The sequence below is a fragment of the Phacochoerus africanus genome, chromosome 8 (assembly GCF_016906955.1).
Source record: "Phacochoerus africanus isolate WHEZ1 chromosome 8, ROS_Pafr_v1, whole genome shotgun sequence".
Taxonomy (NCBI): domain Eukaryota; kingdom Metazoa; phylum Chordata; class Mammalia; order Artiodactyla; family Suidae; genus Phacochoerus; species Phacochoerus africanus.
Genome location: NC_062551.1, coordinates 51,900,340 through 51,924,673, shown reverse-complemented (window position 1 = coordinate 51,924,673; position 24,334 = coordinate 51,900,340). Strand labels below are relative to the sequence as shown.

General features: G+C 51.1%; 1 protein-coding gene and 1 non-coding gene across 2 annotated transcripts in view; one reads left to right on the top strand and one right to left on the bottom strand.

Annotated features, from left to right (window-relative positions):
- The window catches only part of LOC125132422 (optic atrophy 3 protein), a 48,066-nt gene extending 23,950 nt beyond the window's left edge, over positions 1 to 24,116 (top strand). Inside the window, exon 2 of the mRNA XM_047789636.1 lies at positions 20,873 to 24,116. Within this exon, the coding sequence (XP_047645592.1) occupies positions 20,873 to 21,273 (401 nt within the window). The 3' untranslated portion in view covers positions 21,274 to 24,116. The remainder of the gene's footprint in view (positions 1 to 20,872) is intronic.
- LOC125134741 (U6 spliceosomal RNA) lies at positions 10,784 to 10,887 on the bottom strand. The gene has a single exon (XR_007136751.1). It is a non-coding gene; the product is annotated as a U6 spliceosomal RNA (small nuclear RNA).
- Positions 24,117 to 24,334: the final 218 nt, after the last annotated feature.

Sequence of the window (24,334 nt, the reverse complement as noted above, 5' to 3'; positions counted from 1 at the left end):
GGATATGAGGACATTCCTGTTGTGGCGCAACAGAAACAAATCCAACTTGTATCCTCGAGGATGCCCGTTCGATCCCTGGCCTCGCTCAGTGGGTTAAGGATCTGGTGTTGCCGAGAGTTGTGGAATAGATTACAGATGCAGCTTGGATCTGGTGTGGCTGTGGCTAGGCTGGCAGCTGCAGCTCCGACTCGACCCCTAGCCTGGGAACTTCCATATGCTGTGGGTGCGGCCCTAAAAAGTAAAAAAAAAAAAAAAAAAGGATATGAAAACTTCAAAGTGTATGGGTATGTAGTTTTTTCAAAATTTGTTGAAAGTACACAGGAGCAATAAGATGCTAATTTGGCTCCCACACAAGGGTGTCTCCCTGTAATTATTCCTGGATGTAGGTCTGTGGGAATGTGAGCAGTGGTTTGGGGACACAGTCCAGCTGCTTCCGCCTCTTCCCTCCAGCACCAGGGTCCCCTCCCTCTGCCCATGCGCAGGCTAAAATCCTTGTTGACTTTTGCCAGTCTGAGAAGTGAAAGTCAGTTTCTCACTTTAGTTTTAATTTGTATTTTTTGTGAACAGAGTTGTATCTCTATCTGTTTAAGAGTCATTTGAATTTTTCAGTGATTAGTCTGGAGCCTCAGCCCATTTTTCTAGCAAGTTGTTAGGGTTTTTGTCTACTTCATTTATAGGAGCTCTTTTGGTAAGAAAATTAGCAAATCTTTTCCCCAGCATCATCTGACTTTGTTTATTATGGGGTTGTTTGTGGGGTTTTTTTTTTGCCATGTAAAAACTTTTCCTGGAGAGTTCCCACTGTGACACAGTGGGTTTAGAAACCAACTGCAGTGGCTCGGTTCACTGCGGAGGAGGAGGTGTGGGTTCAGTCCCTGGCCTGGGGCAGTAAGTCAGAGGATCTGGCATTGCTGAATTTGTGGTGTAGGTCACAGCTGTGGCTTGGATTTAATCCCTGGCCCAGGAATTTTTCATATGCCATGGATACAGCCATAAAAAACAAAAACACCTTTCCTTTTTTTTTTTTTTTTCTTTTCCCTCATTTGGCCAAATCTATTCATCTTTTCTTTATGCCCTTTAGACTTTGTGGTATCCTTAGAAAGGTGATCTCTTTCTAGATTACAAATGATTTCTCTCATATTTTCTTCTAATAATTTTATTTATTTATTTATATTTCTTTTTTTTTTCACTTTTATTGAATAGTGAAAGGAAAAGTATCTAGGAGTTCCCATTGTGGCTCAGCGGGTTAAGAACCCAACTAGTGTCCATGAGGATGCAGGTTGATCCCTGGCCTCGCTTAGTGGGTTTAAGCTGTGGCATAGGTCGCAGATGTGGCTCGGATCCCGAGTTGCCGTGGCTGTCGTAGGCCGGCAACTACAGCTCCAATTTGACCCCTCGCCTGGGAACTTCATATGCTGCAGGTGCGGCCCTAAAAGGAAAAAAAGAAAAGAACATTATCTAAGGACTCTGAGGACAAAAGGGCTTCCATCGTCGTCAAGCAAATGCAGAGATGTTGCCCTAACATCATTTGTCTGTCAGGGGTCTCAGCAGAAATCTCAGAGCCCCGTGGCAGGCCAGGCTCTTTCAGGCCACTGAGTGTCAGGTGTCCTGCCACTGGAAACACAGAGAGAATGAGACACTCTTCTAGTGATTTTATAGTCTTTTTTTTTCTTTTTCTGCCTTTTCTAGGGCCGCTCCCATGACATATGGAGGTTCCCAGGCTAGGGGTCGAATCGGAGTTGTTGCTGCCGGCCTACACCACAGTCACAGCAACACGGGATCCCAGCTGCGTCTGCAACCTACCCCACAGTTCACGGCAACACTGGATCCTTAACCCACTGAGCAAGGCCAGGGACCGAACCCATAGCCTCATGGTTCCTAATCGGATTCGTTAACCACCACGCTACGAAGGGAACTCCTATAGTCTTATTGTTGTATGTGTTTCCGTCTTTGATGGATCTGGAATTTATTTGAGTGATAGGTGTGAGGTAGGGATCCTTCTTTCTTTCTTTCTTGACAGCCACACCCTTGCCTCCACCGTGACCCAAGCCACTGCAGTGGGATTCTTAACCCACTGCGCCACAGTGCGGAAACTCCTATCTTATTTTCCTTCCTAGTTGGCTGGCTGTTTGTCCCAACAGCATTGATTGAATAAAGCACCTTTTTCTCACCAAGCTAGTATGTTTTTCTACCTCAGTCTTTTCACTTTTGGTCTCATTCTTTCCACATATCTCCTCTGAGTGTCTTCTCTGTACCCGGGCCTGTGCTGAGTGCTGTGGGCCCAGAGGTGAAGCAGACCCTGCCCTTACCTTGTTTACTCATCCCTGTCCCAGCCATCCAGCCAGCTCCCTGGAATCTTCTCTGGGCTGGTTTCTGCGCTGTGACGGGGACACAGCCCTGCCCTCCTGGGTCTTACAGTCCGGAGGGGGAGACAGGCCCATCCCTAGATGACCCAGAGGGTTCGGTGGGTCAGTGCTGGGCAGCAGAAGCCGTCTCTGGGTTTGGGGAGGGCTTCGGGGAGAAGCAGGGGACTCGGAGCTCAAGGAGGAGTGAGCCAAAGCGGAAAGAGAGAGGCAGCGGTTACAGCACGTGCGAGGGTCAGGGTGTGAACGAGGGCACTCAGGGGAGGTTGCTGTGGCCGAAATGCCGGCAGTGGGACTGAAAGTGACAAGAAGAGAGACTGGATGGCCATCCAAGGGCACGTCACAGGGGGCCGCGCTCATGCATGTGTTCTTGGTCCTGAGCAGCAAGGCCAGTGTGTCGTGGTTACAAAGGGAAATCAAGGACAGCGAGGAGTTAAGGACTTTGCTTTAGTATTTTTCAAAGCAAGTTGATTTCTGTTTATGAAAGGAACACTTGCGTGGTACCGAAGACCTGGGCTCGCTTCTGTGACGCTGGTGTCCTGGTGCGTCTACACGTTCCTAGGGACACACGTCTACAGGTTTCCCCCTCTGTGCTCCTTGCAAGTCCTGTCCCTCGATATTTGTCAAGAAGGGGGTGATGGTCTCCCTCTGAACTCCTCCCTCAACGCTTGTTTACAAGGGAGAGAATCCTAAGCTAATGGGCAGATGCATAAATGCTCTGCAAGTACACAGCTTCAGGCTCCGCTAGATCCAGGAACTCAGACACTGCCTGCAAGACACAGTCCGGTCCCTGGGCCTTGGGTCTCTCTGTGCTGTCCTCTTTCCCAGGTGGTCTCTCCCTTTTGGGGACAAGAGGGCCTCCGTAGCTCCAGTTCACATCCCAGTCACTGAGCAGCCCCGGAGGAAGGAGAGCCTCTTTTCTGAAATTGCAGGAGAAGGCCCAGGGCTGAATGCCAGCGTCTGAAGATGGGCGTAGGGTGGGTTTCATGTGAGGAACATGAGTGAACCGTGGGGAGGGGGCTTCCCCGAAGGAGAGTCAGAGGAAGTTTCCAGAGAGAGCAAGGTGGATGCCGGGCTGGCAGACCCAGCAGGTGCCACTTCACTGGGGCTTCAGAGGAAGAGAGAGAAAGGGTATCTGTTCCCGAGGAGGGGAGCAGGGGCCGGGGGCCACCGGCTGTCCTTGGCCTCCATCCTTCCCACCTCCCCGGGTGACTGAGGCCCCCGGCCGAGCAGCGCCCCTTTCTGATGCTTGGGGCAAAGGCGCGGCTCACTTCCGGCCACTGCAGCCGGGCCCCTGGGCTTCACTTGTGACCTCTGTGCACCGGGGGCACAGGGTGTAGGGGCGCCTGTTTGCAGCACGGCCCCCCTGGCTGTTCCTGGGGTCCCCCAGGGTCACCCTCCGCAGTTTCCTCTCAGGTCGGGGAGGAGTTCTGAGCATCCTCAGCTTAAACCCTTCTCAGCGGGGCTGGGGCATGGCACCCTAGCCTCAGGCCCAGCTGCCTGTCACCCCTACGCACACCCAAACACACCCACCCTGGGCGCCTAGGTCCCCTGCCTCCGGCCTCTGAGCCAGCTGTGACTCGCTCCCTCCAGACCACTGCTCCCGTCCCCTCTGTTCCGGTGGCTTCTGGCTTCTTTCCATCCGATTGCCATCTTAGTGGGGCTGGAGGGAAGAGCAGAGTGTTTAAACAGGCTGAGCCAGGAATCCTGGGTCTGGGGTGGCTCGTTTGTTGATTTCTCGAGAAAAAATGTTAATTATCTACTTTGGTTTTAGTTTTTGAGTTCACGTGGTTTAAGGGTCAAAAGAGTATGTAGGGGAAAGTCTCCCTCCACTTCTGTTCCCCAGGCACCCTGTTCTCCTCCGCAGAGGCAGCCACTGTTATCTTCCTGGTATTTTCCAGAAAAAACAAAAAACAAAAAAACTTGTGCATTTCCAAGCAGATGCTGATATGCACCCCCCCTCCTCCCAAATACAGCAAACAGTGTACTGCCGGCTCGTCCTCACGGCTTTTCACTGATCGTGTTCTGTGTTACCCTGGAGAGAATTCTCCATCAGCGCTTAACTAACTGCCTTCCGCTCTGTTTCAGCTGCTGGTGGAATTGTTGTGATTTGTGAGACGGTGGAAGGTCTTGTGGGTGCTCGCCCGGCTCTGTTACTGTTGTTCTAAAGGACACTGTGGAATTAAGGCGCCGGCAAGCCTTTCACACCCTGCACGCACATGAGGCCGGCGTCCAGCCCCGAAGCAGAGTTAGGGACCCCCCGGGGGTGCCACAGGTTGACGCTGGCAGCCACCAGTGTGGAAGAGGGTCGGTTTCCTCATTTCCTCCCGGTCTCGCCCCCTGGAGGCTGTCTCTTTTTTTAAATCTTTTTTGAACTCAGTGCAGAGTTACAGAAAAGTGCTAAAAGGGGTCCAGAGAGTTCCTGCAGACCTTGCCCTCCGCGTGCGTTCACGGCTGATAACGTCTTTCATAAACATGGGACTGTGAACAAACACCCAGCGGCTACCGCAGCTGCACACACGTGGCCGACGTCACCAGTTTTTCACCCCTGTCCTTATTCTGTCCCAGGACCCCATCCAGCCTCCCGAATTAGTTGTCTTGTCTCTCTAATCCCTTTTAATCAGGGACAGTTTCTGTCTTTGTCTTTCACGACCTTGACGCTTTGGAGACTCCTGCTTGGTAGTTAATTTTGTAGACTGTCCCTCGATCTGAGTTTATCTGATGCTTTCTCATGATTGCAAAGAGACCAGTTGCCTGACTTTTTGGCAAACCTACCACAGCACTGATGTGTCCGTCTCAGTGCCCCACATCAGGGGGTTCTTTGGTTGGTTGGTTGGTTTTTGTCTTTTTAGGGCTGCACCCGCAGCATATGGAGGTTCCCAGGCTAGGTGTCTAATCAGAGCTGTAACTGCCAGCTTACACCACAGCCACAGCAACTCGGGATCCAAGCTGTGTCTGCAACCTACACCACAGCTCATGGCAACGCCGGATCCTTAACCCACTGAGCGAGGCCAGGGATCAAACCTGTGTCCTCATGGATGCTACTCAGATTCGTTTCCGCTGAGCCACCACAGGAACCCAAGGGGGTTCTTGATATTCAGCCTGTCTGATTTCCGATCAGATTGACCTTGATCATGTGGTTAAGGTGGGGTCTGCTAGATTTGTCTAGTGTAAAGTTAGTATCTTTCCCTTTGCAGTTAATGTAATTTTGCAATATATACAAATACTGAATTGTAATGTCGTACACCCGAAACTGATGTCATACACCTTGATACAAAATAAAATGAAATAGGGGTTCCCGCTGTGGTGCAACGGAATCAACGGTGTCCTGGGAGCGCTGGGTCGTAGCTTCCATTCCCAGGCGGGCACAGTGGGTTAAGGATCCAGGGTTGCGCAGCTGTAGCTTAGGTCTGCCATTGTGGCTCAGATCTGATCCCTGGCCTGGGAACTCCATGTGCCAAAGGCTGGGGAGGGAAGGAAGGAAGGAGAGAAGGAAAGAAAGGATGAGTCTGTCTTGTGGGGAGGACACTCTGAGACTATGCTCTTTCTGCTCAGACTCCTGCCCACTAGATTCAGCGTCATCGGGGATCCCGTCTACAGCAGTTATTATTGTGGTGTTTGTCCAGTGCTGATTTTCTGTCCCTCTCTCCTTCCCTGTTTATGAATTGGAAGTCTCACTGTAGGGAGAGCTGTCTCTTCCTGGGAGCTGTTTTGCCAGTTAGTTTGCAGGGAGGGAAGGGGGTTCATGGAGGAGGTGGAGGCTGGATCCAGGCCCAGCCTGTGGCCAGGACGCTCCCAGGAGGGGAGAGGACCTGCGGAATTGCCAGCAGTGACCTGGCCTCCTGGCCCCCGGGGAGCACAGCCCAGTGTAGTTTCGCTCATCTTCCACGCCTCATAGCCAGCGAAAGCTTTTCAATTTTGAGATTCATTGACCCCATTCATCATTAACAGCCTCATTAGAACAACAGCAGTGGCTGCCCTGCATGGAAACCTTCGGCTGGAGCCAGGCACAGGCTTGATAGATGCCCACACACCCTATGGGTAGGGATCAGTAAACCCTTTTTATAAAGAAGGAAACTGAGTTTTGGAGGGGGACCATCATTCCCACCTCGAAATGCCTGAATCTGAGCATTTAACCCTTCGGTAGCAGGTGCTCCTGCACGAGGGAGCCAGAGGGAGCGCATCTTGCTGTTAAGTCAGACCGGCAGGGGGAGTCAGAGACCTAGTGGCCCTAAAAAATAAATAAATAGGAGTTCCCGTCGTGGCGCAGTGGTTAGCGAATCCGACTAGGAACCATGAGGTTGCGGGTTCGGTCCCTGCCCTTGCTCAGTGGGTTAACGATCCGGCGTTGCCGTGAGCTGTGGTGTAGGTTGCAGACGGGGCTCGGATCCCGCGTTGCTGTGGCTCTGGCGTAGGCCGGTGGCTATAGCTCCGATTCAGCCCCTATCCTGGGAACCTCCATATGCTGCGGGAGTGGCCCAAGAAATAGCAACAACAACACAAAAGACAAAATAAATAAATAAATAACTTTTTTTTTTTTTTTTTGCTTTGCTTTTTAGTGCCATTCTTGTGGCATATGGAAATTCCTGGGCTAGGGGTTGAATCAGAGCTCTAGTTGCTGGCCTATACCACAGCCACAGCAACGCAGGATCCCAGCCATGTCTGAGGCCTGCACTGCAGCTGTGGCAACACCGGATCCTTAACCCACTGCACAAGGCCAGGAATCAAACCCACATCCTCGTGGATACTAGTTGGGTTCATTACCAGTGAGCCACAATGGGAACTCCCCAGTCCATCTTATTTTTGACGCTTTTCAAAACAAATGAGGCCAATAGCAATTTAAGACAAAGAATAAGGCTTGTAGAGTCACTGGACGGGCTGAAGGAAGTGCCTCTTGGCTGGGCCTCTGGGAACAAGCCCACAGAGCTGACCCACTCGGGGAACTGCTGCCTCCGAGGCTGCCTACTGGAATGTTGTGTTGAAGAACGCGTGGATTTAATGCCATCCAGGGGCCATGGAATTGGCAGTGAGACTCTGCAAGTTCACCTTGGAAACCCTGACATCCCTGACCTACCTTTGCCAGCAGAACCGGGCAGAGCTGCAGCGGGGGAGTCCTGCCTCGCTCACGCCTTCCTGCGGATCTTGGGGGTTGTGTGTAACTCACCTGCTGGGCCTGCAGGGCGGGGCAGCCGGGGCGCACCCTTTAGAGCTCTGCAGCCTCTCGGGACAGGAGGGTGCAGTCACAGGGGACTGTCACAGGCCCAGACTGGGAATCACCTGCTTGTGGCAGTTGTTTCTGACTTCTCACCACTCTCTTGCAGAGAACATCCTTGAAGGCCTATCTTTCCCCTCTTGGATCTGATGCCTCCCAGGTTTTGGGAGGATGACCCGGGGACAGGCCTGCAGCTCGGGACAATTGCTAGGAGGAAGGTAGAGGGGATTCTGCCCCATCCTCTGGTGAACTCAGCAAACTGGGGCCTTCAGCTCAGCGTGCTCACTTGCCCACAGAAAGAAATCGCCCCTGCCCCAAGGAGAGTTCTGGGTGAGGGGATCCAGAGCTGCGTGCTTCCTCTTCCCCGGCCATTGCGCCCTCTTCCTTTCCCCACCCAAAGCTGGAAGCTTCTCTGATTAGGTCTGCTTTGCAGACAAGAAGCCTAAGGCCCAGAAGTATGAAGTAACTTACCCAGGGTCACACCTGTGGCCCATAACTTAGATTCTTGGAAAGAAGAGGCCCCTGGGTGACTCCAGCCCGTGTCCTCAAAGTGAAGGCTCAGGAAGGAAGAGGAGGGAGTCGTGGGCGGGGGAGGATGCCTTCCAGAGCCTGGATGTTCCTCCTGTTGTATTTCCTGCCGTTGTCCTGTCTGACTCGGTATTGTCCTCGGGGATGACCAGGAATTCCTTCCTCTTGACGGAGCAGCTCCGAGGGAAGCAGTGGCGGAGCCTGGCAGCTCCACCTGCCATCCCCTCCCTGGGGCCCAGGGCCACGCTGCCTCCTCTTGGATCGCCCAAGCCCCCTCCCCTCCTCACTCTAGTTCAGCTCTTTCCTCCCCCCTTCCCCCTACCCCCCCCAGGGGCCGTCCCTCATGTCCCCTGGTGTTTGTCCCTTCACCCGGCTAATGCCCACTCTTCTTCCTTTCCGGCTGGCTTAGCCTGCCCTTTCCTGTGTTTTCTATTTCTGTTAGCTTTTAATGGCTCGATCGAGATGTAATTGACACACAAGAAACTGCACATGCGTAAGGTTAGATAGACACGTACACCTGTGAAACCATCACCACAATCTAGAGAGTGACCATCGCCCCAGAGAACCCCTTGCCCCTTGTAATCTCCGCCCCTACCCCGACTCCCTGACCCTTAGGCATCCATGGATCTGCTAGAGAGTTGCTTGCATTTTCTAGAATTGTATGTAGTTGGATTTTTTTTTTTTTTTGTCTTTTCTAGGGCTGCACTCGCGGCATATGGAGGTTCCCAGGCTAGGGGTCGAATCGGAGCTGTAGCCACCAGCTTACGCCAGAGCCACAGCAACTCAGGATCTGAGCCGCGTCTGCAACCTACACCACAGCTCATGGCAATGCCAGATCCTTAACCCACTGAGTGAGGCCAGGGATCGAGCCCGCAACCTCATGTTTTCTAGTCGGATTGGTTTCTGCTGCGCCACGAAGGGAACTCCTTTTCTCCTTGTTTTGTTTTTTGTAATTGGAATTATACAGTATGATTTTTTTTGGCCACCCAGAGGCATATGGAGTTCAGATCTGAGCCCCAGTTTTGACCTGTGCAGCAGTTGCTGCAACACTGGATCCTTAACCCACTGAGTGAGGCCAGGCATAAACCTGTGTCCTCATGAAGCCTAGTCAGGTTCGTTACTGCTGAGCCACAACAGGAACTCCTGTGTAATATGATTTAAATTTGTTTTCTTCAAAGAGATGCTGGTCATGATACGCCACATTGATTTTGCAGCTTATGATCTTAGATCTTCAGTTTAGAACTGCTTGGGAAGTTCGCACAGTATCCATGAGGACGCAGGTTCAACCCCTGGCCTCGCTCAGTGAGTTAAGGATCCAGTGTTGCTATGACCTGTGGTATAGGCCGGCAGCTACAGCTCCGATTCTGTCCCTAGCCTGGGAACTTCCATAGGGTGTGGCCCTAAAAAGACCAAAAAAAAAAAAACCAAAAAACAAATCGCAAAAACTGTGCTTGGAGGGCTGTCATATCTACCTGCGCCTTATTTGTTTGCCTCCCCTCAGAAGGTCGCAGCCTTGGAACCCCCACCCCTCTGCCCACTCCAGCGTTCTCGACTCGGGGCGGGCGACCCGCTAGAGAAAGGCCAGAGAGAGAGGAGAGGCCTCGGGGAGGGCCCCGGTGAGGTGTGTCAGAGAAGCGGAGAGGCCGGGTCCTCCGGCTGGAGCAGGCCCTTGGCCCCACTGCCCTGGCTGCTAGCACTGCTCACTGCCCCCCGGGGTGCCCTGGCTGGCGCTTGCCCACTCTGCAGCACCCGGATTATTCAAGTGACCTGTCACATGACCATACAACCTTTGGGTCACCAGATGTCGTCACGCACCACTTTCGTGCCTCTTGCCCTGGAAGTCACCCATAAACTCAGCTCATGAGTCCCGTCTGTCCTGAAGATCAGCTGGTGCGGGGTGGCTGGTGCTCGGGGTGCACCCCTGGCTGGCTGAATGCAGGGCAGATCCCTGGCCTGGCAGTTGAAGGAAGCTCCCTGCTAAATGGACCAGGCTTGTGGGGGCAGGGTACCTTCCTCTAGTAGCCAAATCTTTGTATAAATCCCTACTTCCTCTCTTGGAGAAGAAAGGTGATACATTCCTAGAATCAGGACTGCGAGAGTTAGTGTTTTCGTTTTCTGTAGAGAAATACCCAAAAGTGGAATTGCTGGATCAGTGTAGTTCTATTTTTAATTTTTTAAGTAACCTTCATACTGCTCTCCATAGTGGCTGCACCAATTTACAATCTTACCGACAATGTACAAGGGTTCCCTTTGGCCTTTGTGGGGTTTTTTTGCCTTTTCTTTTCTGTCTTTTCTAGGGCCACACCCATGGCATGTGGAGGTTCCCAGGCAAGGGGTCTAATCGGAGCTGTAGCCGCCGGCCTTCACCAGAGCCACAGCCACTCGGGATCTAAGTCGAGTCTGTGACCTGCACCAGAGCTCACGGCGATGCTGGATCCCTAACCCACTGAGCGAGACCAGGGATCGAACCCTCAACCCCATGGTTCCTGGTGGGATTTGTTCCCGCTGCGCCACGATGGGACCTCCTAGCGTAGGTTCTTGTGAATCATGTGTTTTATTTTATTTTATTTTATTTTTTTCATATATATATATATTTTTTTAATTTTTTTATGAATCATGTGTTTTATACAGCAGTTCTCACTCTCACAATTCTTCCCTCCCCCCAACAGTTTCACCATAAAATAAAAATATGAAACGCTTCACAAATTTACGTGTCATCCTTGCTCAGCGCCACGCTAATCATCTCTGTATTGTTCCAATTTCAGTGTATGTGCCGCTGAATCGAGATGATTTTTACTCTCGTTGCTTTTGCTTTTGGTGTCAAATCAAGAAAATCACATGTCATGGAGTTCCTGTCGTGGCGCAGTGGTTAACGAATCTGGCTAGGAACCATGAGGTTGCGGGTTCGGTCCCTGCCCTTGCTCAGTGGGTTAACGATCCGGCGTTGCCGTGAGCTGTGGTGTAGGTTGCAGACGCGGCTCAGATCCCGCGTTGCTGTGGCTCTGGCATAGGCCGGTGGCTACAGCTCCGATTCGCCCCCTAGCCTGGGAACCTCCATATGCCGTGGGAGCGGCCCAAGAAATAGCAAAAAAGACAAAAAAAAAAAAAAAGAAAATCATTGCCGAGACTGCTGTTAAGGGGTTTATCACTGTGTTTTCTTCTGGGAGTTTGATGATTTTAGGTGTTACACTCGAATATTTAATCCACTTTGAGTTACTTTTTGTGTATGGTGTGAGGTAATCATCCAGTTTAATTCTTTCACTTGTGACTGTCCCGTTTTCCCAGTGCCTTTTATTAAAGAGACTGTAGGGAGTTCCCCGGTGGTCTAGTGGTTAGGATTAGGCACTTCTACCCTTGCGGCCCAGGTTCAATCCCGGGTCTGGGAACTGAGAGCCCACTGCACAATGCAGAGAAAACAAACAAAAAAGAAGTAAAAACCAAAAAATTGGCAGAAGACTTGAATGGACATTTTCCAGAGAAGACATACAGGTGGTTGACTGGCGCATGCGAAGGTGTTCAGCATCGCTCTGCTGGTAGAGACCTGCGCGCGAGAGCCGCGGTGAGGGACCACCTCGCAGCTGTCGTCATGTCTGTCATCACGCAGTCTACAAACAGCGAGTTCCTGTCGTGACCCAGTGGTTATCGGACCCGACTAGTGTCCGTGAGACCTCAGGTGCAGTCCCTGGCCTTGCTCAGCGGGTCGCGGACCCAGCGTTGCCGTGAGCTGTGGTGTAGGTTGCAGACACTACTCGAATCCCTCACTGCTGTGGCTGTGCTGTGGGCCAGCAGCTGTAGCTCCGATTCGACCCCTGGTCTGGGAACCTCCATATGCTGTGGGTGCAGCCCTAAAAAGCCAAAAAAAAGAAAAGGGAAAAAACTCTACAAATACCAAATGTCAGAGAGGATGTGGAGAAAAGGGAACCCTGTACACTGGGATGGGAATGGAAATTGGTGCAGCCACTGTGCCAAAGAGTGTGGAAATTCCTTAAAAAACTTAAAAATGACACTATGATATGATCCAGCAGTTCCACTCCTGGGTGTATATATATGGAAAAAAACCCAAAAACACTTATTCAAAAAGATACATGCACTCCAGTGTTCACAGTAGCACCGCTTACAACAGCCAAGACATGGGAGCAAGCCAGGTGCCCATCCACAGATAACTGGATTGAGAAGATGTTTTATACACACACACACACACACACACACAGAGGAACAGTATTCAGCCATGGAAAAGAATGAAATATTGCCATTCACAGCACCATGGCTGAACCTAGAGAACATTATGCTTAGTGAAATGAATCAGAGAAAGATAAACATTACATGATCTCACTTAATATGTGGAATTATATAAAAATAATACAAAGGAACATATATGCAGAAGAGAAACAGACACGCAGATACGGAAAACAAACTTGTGGTTACCAAGGGGGAGAGGGAGGCTGGGGGGACAAGCCAGCCGTATGGGATTAAGAGAGACCAGGTACTAGATATAAAATAGATAAGCAACAGGAGTAGACAGTTAGCACAGGGAATATACACCTGAGACTAATGCAATGTTGTAAATCCACTGTACTTCAATTCAGGAAAAAAAAAGGCAAGAATGCGAGACAGGGACGTGAGGTAGCAGCCTGTCACGTGGTGCTGGTAGGAGGTTCAGCAGGGTGACTAAGGGCGAATGAACAGGTCAGGCAAGTACCACCGTTCCTGGGGCTGAAGCAAGTCGTTAATTCTCGCTCCCTTGGGAAAAGCAGCATTCTTGACTCTTCAGGGGCGGGGTGAACATCAAACCTAAGATATAAAATTAGAACCACACAACAATGTTTTGACGAACTTTGGATGCTTATGGTAACATCACATACAGTAAATGCGAGGAAACCTCAAGAAAAGGCCAGCCATTCCTCCACTCATTAAGCATTCCCTGAGTGCCTTCTCGAAAGCAGGTCCCGGGCGGGGCATTTCTGGGAGCCTGCCCCTGAGGAGCTACAGTCTAGGCTCCAAGCAGTGACTAAGGAGTTACTCATGACACAGGGAGAATTTGCCAGAGGTCTCAAGGCACTTGAAAACCGTGCAGCCAGCCTTTTTGGCTGGTAAGCTCAGGCACGGTTAGGTGACTCTTATTTCTGTATCCATTTTAGAAGCAGGGAGTTCTGCATCCTTATGTACTTTCTTAATTCCACCTAGATTAAACAGTATCATGTTGAAGGAAGCCCAGGGCGCTTTGGAAACCTAGAGGATGTGTCTAACCCAGCCTAGATATCAGAGAGGGCTTCCGAGAGGAAGGGACCCTCCGGCTGAGACCTGAAAACGGAATTGGAGAGCAGTGGGAAAAGACGAGTGGAGGAAGGGCGTCGCAGGCAGGGGTGTATTTAGGTGTCAGACGGAAAGGTGAGCAAAACAGGCCAGGGCCCAGCCCTTGCAGAGCTCATGACCTGGTGGGGAAGACAGCTCTGTCATCACTGATGCCCAAGATGGATCAGGGCTGGATGTAGGAGTGCAGGGAGTTGACGAAGCCCAGAGGGGGCATCTGACTTAGTCCCGAAGGAAACGCCTGAGGTGCATCTTGAAGAACAACTAGGAGTTAGCAGGCATCTAGTAGAAAAAAATTAACAGAGTCAAAAGATGCTTCTCCGAGGAGTTCCCACTGTGGCACAGTGGGATCAGTGGCATCTTGGGAGTGCCGGGACACAGGTTTGATTCCCGGCCCAGCACAGTGGTTAAGGATCCGGTGTTGCCACAGCTGCAGCTCAGGTGGCAGCTGTGGCTTGCATCTGATCTCTGGCCTGGGAACTCCATACATATGTCACAGGATGGCCAAAAAAATTTAAAGAAAACAACCGACATAGTCCTTTGGAAAGATTAATACTCCTAAAAGGAAAAAACATAAATTTCCATTAAAGGGGATGCATGGGTATTCTCTTGTGGCACAGCAGGTTAAGGATCTAGTGTTGCCACAACTGTGGCTCGGACTCTATCCCTGGTCCAGGAATTTCCATATGCCCCAGTGTAGCCAAAAAAAGAAAAAAATACATCATAAACAAAAATATTAGGAAGTGAATATACCATTTTTTAAGAAGGGTAATAAAGTATGACCTGGTAGGATTTGTTCCAAGACTACAAATTTGATTGAGTGTTTGAAAAGCAATCAGGTGTACGTGGGTCTAGTTTTGGACCGTCTCCTCTGTTCTGGTCCTCATATTTGTCTATCCTATACTAATACTATCCTGTCTTCATTACTTTAGCTTTGTAATCAGTCTTGAAATGGGATGGTGTAAATCATCAAATTTTATTCTTTAAAATGTTCTTTTTCTTGGAGTTCCCGTCGTGGTGCAGTGGTTAACAAATCCGACTAGGAACCATGAGGTGGCGGGTTCCATCCCTGGCCTCGCTCAGTGGGTTAAGGATCTGGCGTTGCTGTGAGCTGTGGTGTGGGTCACAGACGCGGCTCGGATCCTGCGTTGCTGTGGCTGTGGTGTAGGCCGGTGGCTGCAGCTCCAATTAGACCCCTAGCCTGGGAACCTCCGTATGACGTGGGAGTGGCTCAAGAGAACACAAAAAGACAAAAAAAAAGTTCTTTTTCTTAATTCAGTGAATTTTATTATATTTACAGTTGTACAACCGTCATCACAACCTAATTTTACAACATTTCCATCCCAAACCCCAGCCCATCCCTCCCCACCACCACCGTGTCTCCTTTAGTAACCATAAGTTTTTCAAAGTCGGTGAGTCAGTTTCTATTCTACAAAGAAGTTCCTGTGTCCTTTTTTTTAACATTCCACATATAAGTGATAGCATGTGATGCTGGTGTCTCACTGTCTGACTGACTTCACTTAGCATGGTAATTTCTAGGCCCATCCATGTTGTTGCAAATGCCGTTATTTCATTCCTTTGTATGGCTGAGTCATATTCCGTTGTGTGTATGTACCACATCTTCTTGATCCACTCCTCTGTCAGTGGGCATTTAGGTTGTTTCCACGTCTTGGCTATTGTATATAGTGCGGCAGTGAACACTGGGGTACATGTATCTTTGTAAGTCATGGTTTTCTCTGAGTAGATGCCCAGGAGTGGAATTGCTGGATCATATAGTGCTTCTGGTTTTAGTTTTTTGAGGAATCCCCTTACCGTTTTCCATAGTGGTTATACCAGTTTACATCCCCACCAACAGTGTAAGAGGGTTCCCTTGTCTCCGCACCCTCTCCAGCGTTTACTCTTTGGAGACGTCTTGATGATGGCCCTTTGGGCTGGTGTGAGGTGGCACCTCATAGTAATTTCATTGCGTTTCTCTAATCATGAGTGATGTTGAACATCTTTTCATGTGTGTTTTGGCCGTCTGTATGTCTTCTTTGGAGAATTGTCTGTTTAGATCTTCTGCCCATTTTTTGATGGGGTTGTTTGTTTTTGGTATTGAGCTGCAGGAGCTGTTTACATAATTATGGAGATGAATCCCTTGTCAGTTGCTTCATTTGCAAACATTTTCTCCCATTCTGTGGGTTGTCTTTTTGTGTTCTTCTTGAAAATGTTCTATTCTTAGGACAGAAATTTGGGGCTCAGCTTGTTTCTAACAATGGAGAATCTTGTTAAGATGTGTATTGGGGTTGCCTGAGATGCAGTGCCCCGGGACTCGGGACTCGGCAGTCTCCCTGCCGGGAGCCCTTTCTCCTGGAGGCACCTTACTTGTCCTTTAGCCAGGAACAGACGAACGAGCCGGTCCATCCACAGAGTGGAGGAACTCAACCCCGTGGCCACACGGTGGATCTCACAGATGTTTTGTTGAACAAAAGAAGTCAGAACAGAAGGAGTATAAATGGTCTATCACCAAGAAGACTAGGACTTAAAAGAGATGATATCATGTATCATGAGAGGTAAAGAACAGGGTATTGACCTGAGGGTAGGAACCATTTGGAGTGTGGGAATGTTCTAGATCATGAACTAGGTGATGCTTACATGTTAAAAAAGTATCCAGCTCTGCACTTAACATTTGCATACTTTATGTAAATTATATTTCACTAAAAAGGAAAAAAAAAGAATGGATTTAGATCCCACTGTGGCTCAGCACAAACCCGACCAGTACCCATGAGGATGTGGGTTCGATCCCTGGCCTCGATGAGTGGGTCGGGAATCAGGCATTGCCGTGAGCTGTGGTGTAGGTTGTAGACACAGCTCAGATCCCATGTTGCTGTGGCTGTGGCCGTGGCTGGCAGCTGCAGCTCTGATTCAGCCCCTAGGCTGGGAACCTTCATATGCTGTGGGTGCGGCCCTAAAAAGCAATAGAAAAAAGTGGGGGTGGGGTTAGTGAAGTCATTGGAAAGTCACTTACATAACTGCATTTCTATATGCCAGCCGCTGCCAAATTGAAAATGGAACTTAAAATACCATGAATGGCCAAAAATATCAATACTTAGAAATAAACAAAATCAAAGAGATGCAAGACTTGCAGAGAAAATGAGAAGCTAAGTAGTTTGAAAGACTCAATGTTGGGAAGATATCACTGGCCTGAAAATGATCTGTAAGCTCAGTAGAATTCCAACCAAAATCTAGGACAGTGGCTTTCAGCCTTTTTTTTTTTTTTTTGTCTTTTTGTCTTTTCAGGGCCACACGACATATGGAAGTTCCCAGGCTAGGGGTCGAGTCAGAGCTACAGCTGCTGGCCTCCACCACAGCCTCAGCAACTTAGGGTCTGAGCCGCATCTCCAGCTTACACCACAGCTCACGGCAACACCGGATCCTTAACCCACTGAGTAAGGCCAGGGATTGAACCTCTGTCCTCATGGATCCTAGTAGGGTTCATTAACCACCAAGCCACAGAGGGAACTCCCGGCTTTCAACCTTTTGACTGTGTTTTAGTCACATACACATTCACACACACACGCACACACACACAACACAAAACAACTTTGCTCTGAGTACTTAAGATTGGCTTTGACATTTTATATTTTGTTATTGTTGTTGTATCTGTGAACTTGGTTTGTTGTTTTCTAATTCTTCATGAGATCATATGTTATTTGTCTTTCTCTGACAATCATTTCACTTAGCATAATGCCCTCAAAGTCTACCTAATATTTTCTTTTTCTTTTTTTTTTTTGTCTTTTTAGGGCTGCACCTGTGGCATATGGAGGTTCCCAGTCTAGGGGTCGAATCAGAGCTGCAGCTGCCGGCCTCCACCAGAGCCACAGCAACGCGGGATCCGAGCCACGTCTGCAACCTACACCACAGCTCACGGCAACGCCAGATCGTCGGCCCACTGAGCAAGGGCAGGGACCGAACCCGCAACCTCATGGTTCCTAGTTGGATTCGTTAACCACTGCGCCACGACAGGAACTCCTATTTTCTTTTTTCTTTTTTTTTGTCTTTTTGCCTTTTCTAGGGCCGCTCCCGCGGCATATGGAAGTTCCCAGGCTAGGGGTCCAATCGGAGCTGCAGCCACTGGCCTACGCCAGAGCCACAGCAACACGGGATCCGAGCCGCATCTGCGACCCACACCACAGCTCACAGCAACGCTGGATCCTTAACCCACTGAGCAAGGGCAGGGATCAAACCCTCAACCTCATGGTTCCTAGTCGGATTTGTTAACCACTGTGCCACGACAGGAACTCCAGTCTTTATTTTCATTTTTCTAATGTGGTGGATGCACGGAGTGCAAGGGACCTTGTTATAGTTACTGAACAGTCTGTGCGTTAAACCCTGATCTTATAAAAGGGTGGTCTAGCCAGGGTTTTTTGGGGACCAGAGAGGGGAAGGGGCACTGCTGTTTCCTCCCCGGCCACATTGGGAGCTGAGGGAAAAGGTGACAAGAGTATAATACAAGAGTAAGCAACATAGGAGTTCCCTGGTGGTGCAGCAGGTTAAGGATCTAGTGTTGTCACTGCTGTGGCTTGGGTTGCTGCTGTGGTGTGGGTTCTCTCCCTGGCAGGGGAGCTTGTGCATGCTGTGGACATGGCCAAAGGGAAAAATAAAAAAGAATGGTAAATATATCTGGAGTTCCTTGGTGGTTTAGTAGTTAGTATTCAGCACTTTCACCACCGCAGCCTGAGTTCAGTCCCTAGTCTGGGAACTGAGATCCCACATCAAGCGACTGCATGTTGTGCCCTCCCCCCCCAAAAAAAAACGGGGGGATAAGAAATATATACAAGTCCCTTGTAGAAATAGGGAGCAGAGGGTTTGGGGAGGACAGGCTGAAGTGCTCATCTTTTAGTAGTGGTGCCAGGGGGCCCCCAGAAATAATTGTGTAAATACAAGCACACTTCCAGTTAGAAGACTGAGAAATAGAGATGAGCAACATACGCCCATGTTATCGGATGTCAAGGAGAGGATGCTGGGGGACAGAAAGGCCGGTTAGTGCAAGATTTGGAGCTATGTTTGAGGGGGGCTTGGGGATCAGGGCTGAGTGGAGGGCTCTGACTTTTCATTTTGTAGTTTGAGTACTTGATTTTCATGCAGTGTGTTACTCTTCTTAGTGAAAAGAATGATAGTTTTGGGGGGGTCCTGTTGTCTTTTAACCCGTTCCTGACTACCGCACGGAGGCTGGGGCGTGAGGCCGGAGCAGGCAGATGGGGAGGAGGCTGGGGCAGGGACCTGCTGACACTGTCAACAAGGCCTGCTGGGCATCATCCGTGTGCCTGGCCTGGTGCTGGATGGTGCCAGGGACACAGCAGTGACTGTGACGGCCCTGGGCCCCACCGTCATGGGCCTCACAGCCCAGTGGAGATGGAGTGCAAGCCGGTAGCTGGATGACAGGATCATTCCCAGTTGTGCCTGGCGCTCTGAAGGGAATTCACAGAGTAACAGAGGGACAGAGGGTCCCTGGAGAGGGAAGTCAAGAAGGGGGCATTGCTCAGCGCTGGGATGGAGCCTGGACCAGAACAGCAGAAGGGGATACGGAAGAGGCACCGGGGCTGGTGTACAGTCATCTCCCCTTAGACGGAGGCGACTCAGAGTGGCCTGTCATCACCCAGCCAGGAAGTAGGTGGCAGAGCCCCAAGCGGACCCAGGATGACCTGGCGCAAGGACTCCAGTGTGAGAGGGTCTCCACAGCCCGGCCCCCACCAACTCCACAACACCAGCGCCACATGACAGTTAGAGGGAGTGGTGACCACAGCAGGTGGAAAGCCTTTAAAAATGTGAGAAGTTATGTTCCCTTCAGAGCATTTTCAAGTTGACAGCTAAGACTTTTCTTCGTAAGTTCAAGTAGATGCGAGGATTGATTTCCAGTATGTCAGGAATGTTGACGTTTTCACACGGAGCAGACACGTCCTTTCCTCGGAGTGTCTCCCATGGTCCACATACGCCTGTGATTTGGTGCCTGCCAGCGCCCCGCTGATAAGAAAAAAAAATGAACAAGCTCTGCTTTTACCTCAGAAACTTGGCCTCGTTCCTTTTTGCCTTTGAACTTATGGGTACCGTTCCCCTCCCCCTACAGTTCTGTCTAATGAAGGATGTATCACCAACCACAACATGTACGGAAATTCACATTGTAATTTCCTTTATCTCCTGTAAATTCTTTTATTTTCTGTGACCCAAATATTAAAGTGTTTCCTTCTGGCTTGAATTACCTTTGAAATTGTTAGCGCACAATTAATTTAAAACATTTTACAGGAGTTCCCTCAAAATGCTGGGACTCTTCCTTCACAAAGGAGCAGCTAGGCAAGGAAGTTTTTGTTCCAGCAGCATCTGAGCTTCAGGGGGCACAGGGGGTTAAGGATCCAGAATTGTCACTGCAGTGGCTTGGGTCGCTGCTGTGGCTTAGGTTTGATCCCTGGCCTAGGAACTTCCGATGCCATGGGTGTGGCCCAAAAAACAAGTGAAAAAATTTAAAAATAAAACATTTTACGTATTATGCATTTTTTGTGGCTAATTATGAAATGCTAAAAGTGAAGCGATATGTAGGAAATGAATCTCCACATGAGCTAGAAGAAGGGCAGCCCCAATAATTCCGTGTGCCCTTGGATGAATGTTAACTATTACAGGAGTGAGTCAGGGTTCGGCCTCAGTTCGCCCTTGGTCTCTAAGAGTCAAAATGCTGGGACTCTTCCTTCACAAAAGAGCAGCTAGGCAAGGAAGTTTTTGTTCCAGCAGCATCTGCCAGCTCTGAGCTTCTTCCAAGGTACGTGCCCCCAAGCTCCATGTGAAGAGCTCACCACTCTTAGCTCCATCTTCAGGGTCCAGATCCAGGATGGGAGCCACTGGCCTTGCAGAGAGGATTGGTCATCCGGTGCCCACAGTCGCTGGGTGTCAATTCCTACTTTTCAGCCGCCCTTTCTTTGGACCCAGGAGGTCCGCCCCACCGTAGCCCGAAATCTGCATGTGAGGAAGATTTGGAAAGAGAGGAGAGAGGATGGGCAGTGGTGCCAGCAGCAGGGGGTGCACAGCTGGCCTGCGGGTGGCTTGAAGGAGGAGCGGGAGGAGCTAATGAGCTCCCAGAAGTTGACCCTTTCTTTATACCTTACGGGCACTTTGCGCCCCGGGAGCTCCTAGTGACCTTCCAGGGGCATGACCCAGGTTGACACCCTCCCCTCTGGGGCAGAGTTTCTTATTCCTGGCTGCTTGCCAGAATCTTCTGGGAGATTTGAAAAGATGCCCTCATGGTCACCCAAGGCCTGGTGACTGGCGTTCCCGAGGCCAGACTAGGTGCAGGTCTTGTTTAAAGCCCCCCCCCCCCCCCCCCCCCCCGTCTGGCTGCTGTGTCCCCATGTCTCCCACCTGGATGCGGGGACGCAGGGGGCGGGGCTTGCAGGGGGCTCTGCGTGCACGACCTGATCGCTCTCTTCCCCCGCAGTGTACCACTGGGTGGAGATGCGGACCAAGATGCGTATCATGGGCTTCCGGGGCACGGTCATCAAGCCGCTGAACGAGGAGGCGGCCGCCGAGCTGGGCGCCGAGCTGCTGGGCGAGGCCACCATCTTCATCGTGGGCGGCGGCTGCCTGGTGCTGGAGTACTGGCGCCACCAGGCACAGCAGCGTCATAAGGAAGAGGAGCAGCGTGCAGCCTGGGACGCGATGCGGGATGAGGTGGGCCACCTGGCGCTGGCGGTCGAGGCCCTGCAGGCGCAGATGCAGGCGGCACCACCGCAGGGCGCCCTGGAGGAGCTGAAGGCGCAGGTGCAGGAGGTGCGCTCCCAGCTTGGCGCGCCGGACCCAAGTTCCACGTCCAAGGCCGTGTCCACATCCAAGGAGTAGGAACCTGCTGAAGCCTGAACTTAGACGTGGCCATGTGTGCAGTGATGTGGCCTTCTCCCTGCATTGCCCCGGCCTGTGCTGGCCCAGTGGAAACCACCAGGATCTTGATGGAACTGGGATTAGCTCACCTCCTACTGATGACCAGTGGTGCCTTCCACTGGGACCCGCCCCCCGGCAGGCGAAGCCTTCCAGTGTGGCCCCTCCAACCGCTAGCTCCTTGGTACAGTGGGCAGTGCCCCTGGCTCCACCCCCCACGCCAAGCCACAGGGCTCTGCGAGGTCCTCGCTGGCAGAACAGCATGCTCGCTCTTCTGACAGAAGAAAAATTGGAACAGGACTTAAGCCAGATCAACCCGTCGGCCCCCTGTTTACCTGATCGGTGTTACCTTTCCCTGGGAGGCTCCTCCTTTGCACTGGAAGCCCCCCTTTGCTTTGTCAGTTGGTAGAGGCCGTTGTAAGGCAATGCTGTGTCTTTAAATGAACTTTTGTCTCACTCACCCTCCAAGGTGGGCTCTGTCTGGGCATTGCCACTCTTTTTGAAGGGAGAAAGGTGGATCCTGGCTTGCAGTTGATCCATCAAGTATTATCTCTTTTCCCTTAACCTGATCTCTGGTATTTTACCCTGAGATGCTCAAATGGAAAATTCCAACAGACCCCCCCACCCCCACCCCCGCCAACTGCAGTGGCCGTGCAGGGTCTTCTCCTGGCAGTGCCCTCACAACCCCCCTTCTGGTAGGAGAATTGATCTAGCCACAGGCCCCCTGTTTAGTCCCTGGGCCTTTCCTGACGTGTCCTTTCCTCCCCTCCCAGCTGTCTGCTTCAGGGGCCTGTCTTAGGGGGCTTCTGGCCATGGACTGGATGGTCCATCAACTCTGTAGATCTGCGCGCTCCTACCTTCCTCTCCCGGGGCTCCAGCAGTCCCCCTTCATTCACTGGGACCCTCCTGCCTCCATAGCCCTAAGTCCCACCTGCATCCCACTGGGTTGGGCCACCAGTTGGTCGTACCTCTGTATTAGTTTCCAGGGCTGCCATAACAAAAGACCACAGGCTCAGTGGCTTTAAACAGTTTATTCTTTCATGGTTCTGGAAGCCAGAGCGCTGAAATCACAGTGTTAGCCAGGCCATGCTCCCTCCAAAGCCCCTGGGGGAGGATCCTTCCTTGCCTTTTTGGCTTCTGGCGGTCTCAGGCATTCCTTGGCTGGTGGCCCCATATCTCCAGTCTCTGCCTCTGTCTTCATGTGGCCTTCTCTTCCTCTTCTGTCTCTTATAAAGATTCCTGTTATGGGATCTACGACCAGCCCCAAATCTAGATGACTTCACTTCAAGATCCTTAGTTCCGTCTACAAGGAACCTTTTTCCAAATAAGGAATTCAAGTTCCCCGGGTTAGGCTGTGGACATATCTTTTGGGGCCACCATTGGACCCGCTACACCTCCCCACCCCAGGAGTACTGGGACCCCTGCCAGCCCTGGGGCCTTGGGGGAACCACCCTTTACTACCTGACTTCTCCTCCAGGACTCATCTCTGAAGCAGGAGAGCTCTTGGCCCCACCACCTACATTCTGCCTTTCAGACTCTAGACGTTTCCTAATTCAAAGAGCCCTGAAGTCAGGACATCATCTTAGGGATGCGTCCAAGAATCAGATTGTGGATTTCCAGAATGGGTACAAGGCTTGTTAAAATTGGGGGAGACGCTGAGAAGGTTCTGATGGGGGTGAGCAGTAGAGCATCATCCAAGATGGGGAAACTGCAGCCCAGGGGGAGCCAAAGGACTTGCCCAAGGCCATGAGGTGCTGAAGTAGTGCGAGCAGAGTCGGGGCACAGGGGAGACAGGAGGGATGCAGGGTGCTGGAAGGCACTGGTACAGGGCCGGGAGGAAGACGAGAGGCAGGCGGATTACGGGGCGGGAGGGGGCAGAGATCTCTACACAGCATTGGGAGTAGGGGGTGGGAGGCTCGGTTCTCTATCAGAACACCCAAGGTCTTAGCATGGAGTGAACGGGGTTAGATGCACCCCCCCTCGGTCCGCCTCCTGGGAGCTGTAGGTGAAGCGGGAGGGGCCGGCTTTCTCTCCCTTCCTTCCTCCCTCCCCTCACTTCCCCAGCGGAGTGAAAATGATCTGGACACAAGACCTCCCCAAATAGAAAACCAAGAAACGGGGGGTTCTGAAACAGCATCTTCATTCCTTCTAGAAGAGCCCCTCTGATGTAGCGGGAGGTGGGGAGGTGGGTCCCAGGTAGGAGTGTCTTTAAAATCAGAAGTGACCTGAGTGGGTTAAATGATGAGGGGAAGAGGGCAAGAGAGAGCTCCCCCTGGAAGAAGGGGTGCTGATGGTTGGAGCCAGGTGAGCAGGCTCACTGCCTGTTTCCATGGTTACCCCTGGAGGGCTCCACTCTGGCAGTGACACATCTCTGGAGCATGCATTTCTGGAGGCCAGAGACTAGGACTGCCCGCCCCCTCTCCACCCCCCATCAATAAGCAGCGTCATTATCATGATAGACGGAGTTTGCTGAGCTCTGGGTAGGTGCTGGGCCCCGTTCTGAGTGCTTCGCATGGTCCCCATAACATTATTTTCTTTGTTTCTTTGATGAAGAATCCAAGGCACAGAGAGGGCAAGTCACCTACCCAAGGTCACACAGGCAGGGAAGATGCTGATGTGTACTTAGGCATGGGGTGCATCCGCTTCACCCTGGGCGGGGGGTTGTCAGCGCACATGGAAGTGGAGAGAATCCCTTCTCAGGATGCACACGGTCAGAGGACGCTTCTTCGCTCTGTTTTCCAGCTAGCTAAAATTTTGTATACATTCTCAACTTGGGGAGAGGGATTAGAATAAATTTGTCATTCACATTGGTTGTCTTCAAGTCGATGCATTTTTTTTCCCCCATATTTAAAAAACCCCTATGAACCTCAGAAAAAAATGTCCTTCCGTTATTCTTTCAAGAAATGGCCACTGACGTGTGTACCATGTCCTCTGCAGCGCTGGGCTCCCAGCAGGGACCGGGACAGCTCCAGCCCCGTCTTCACCGGGCTTGCAGTCCAGTGGGGGGACAGATACACAGACAGAC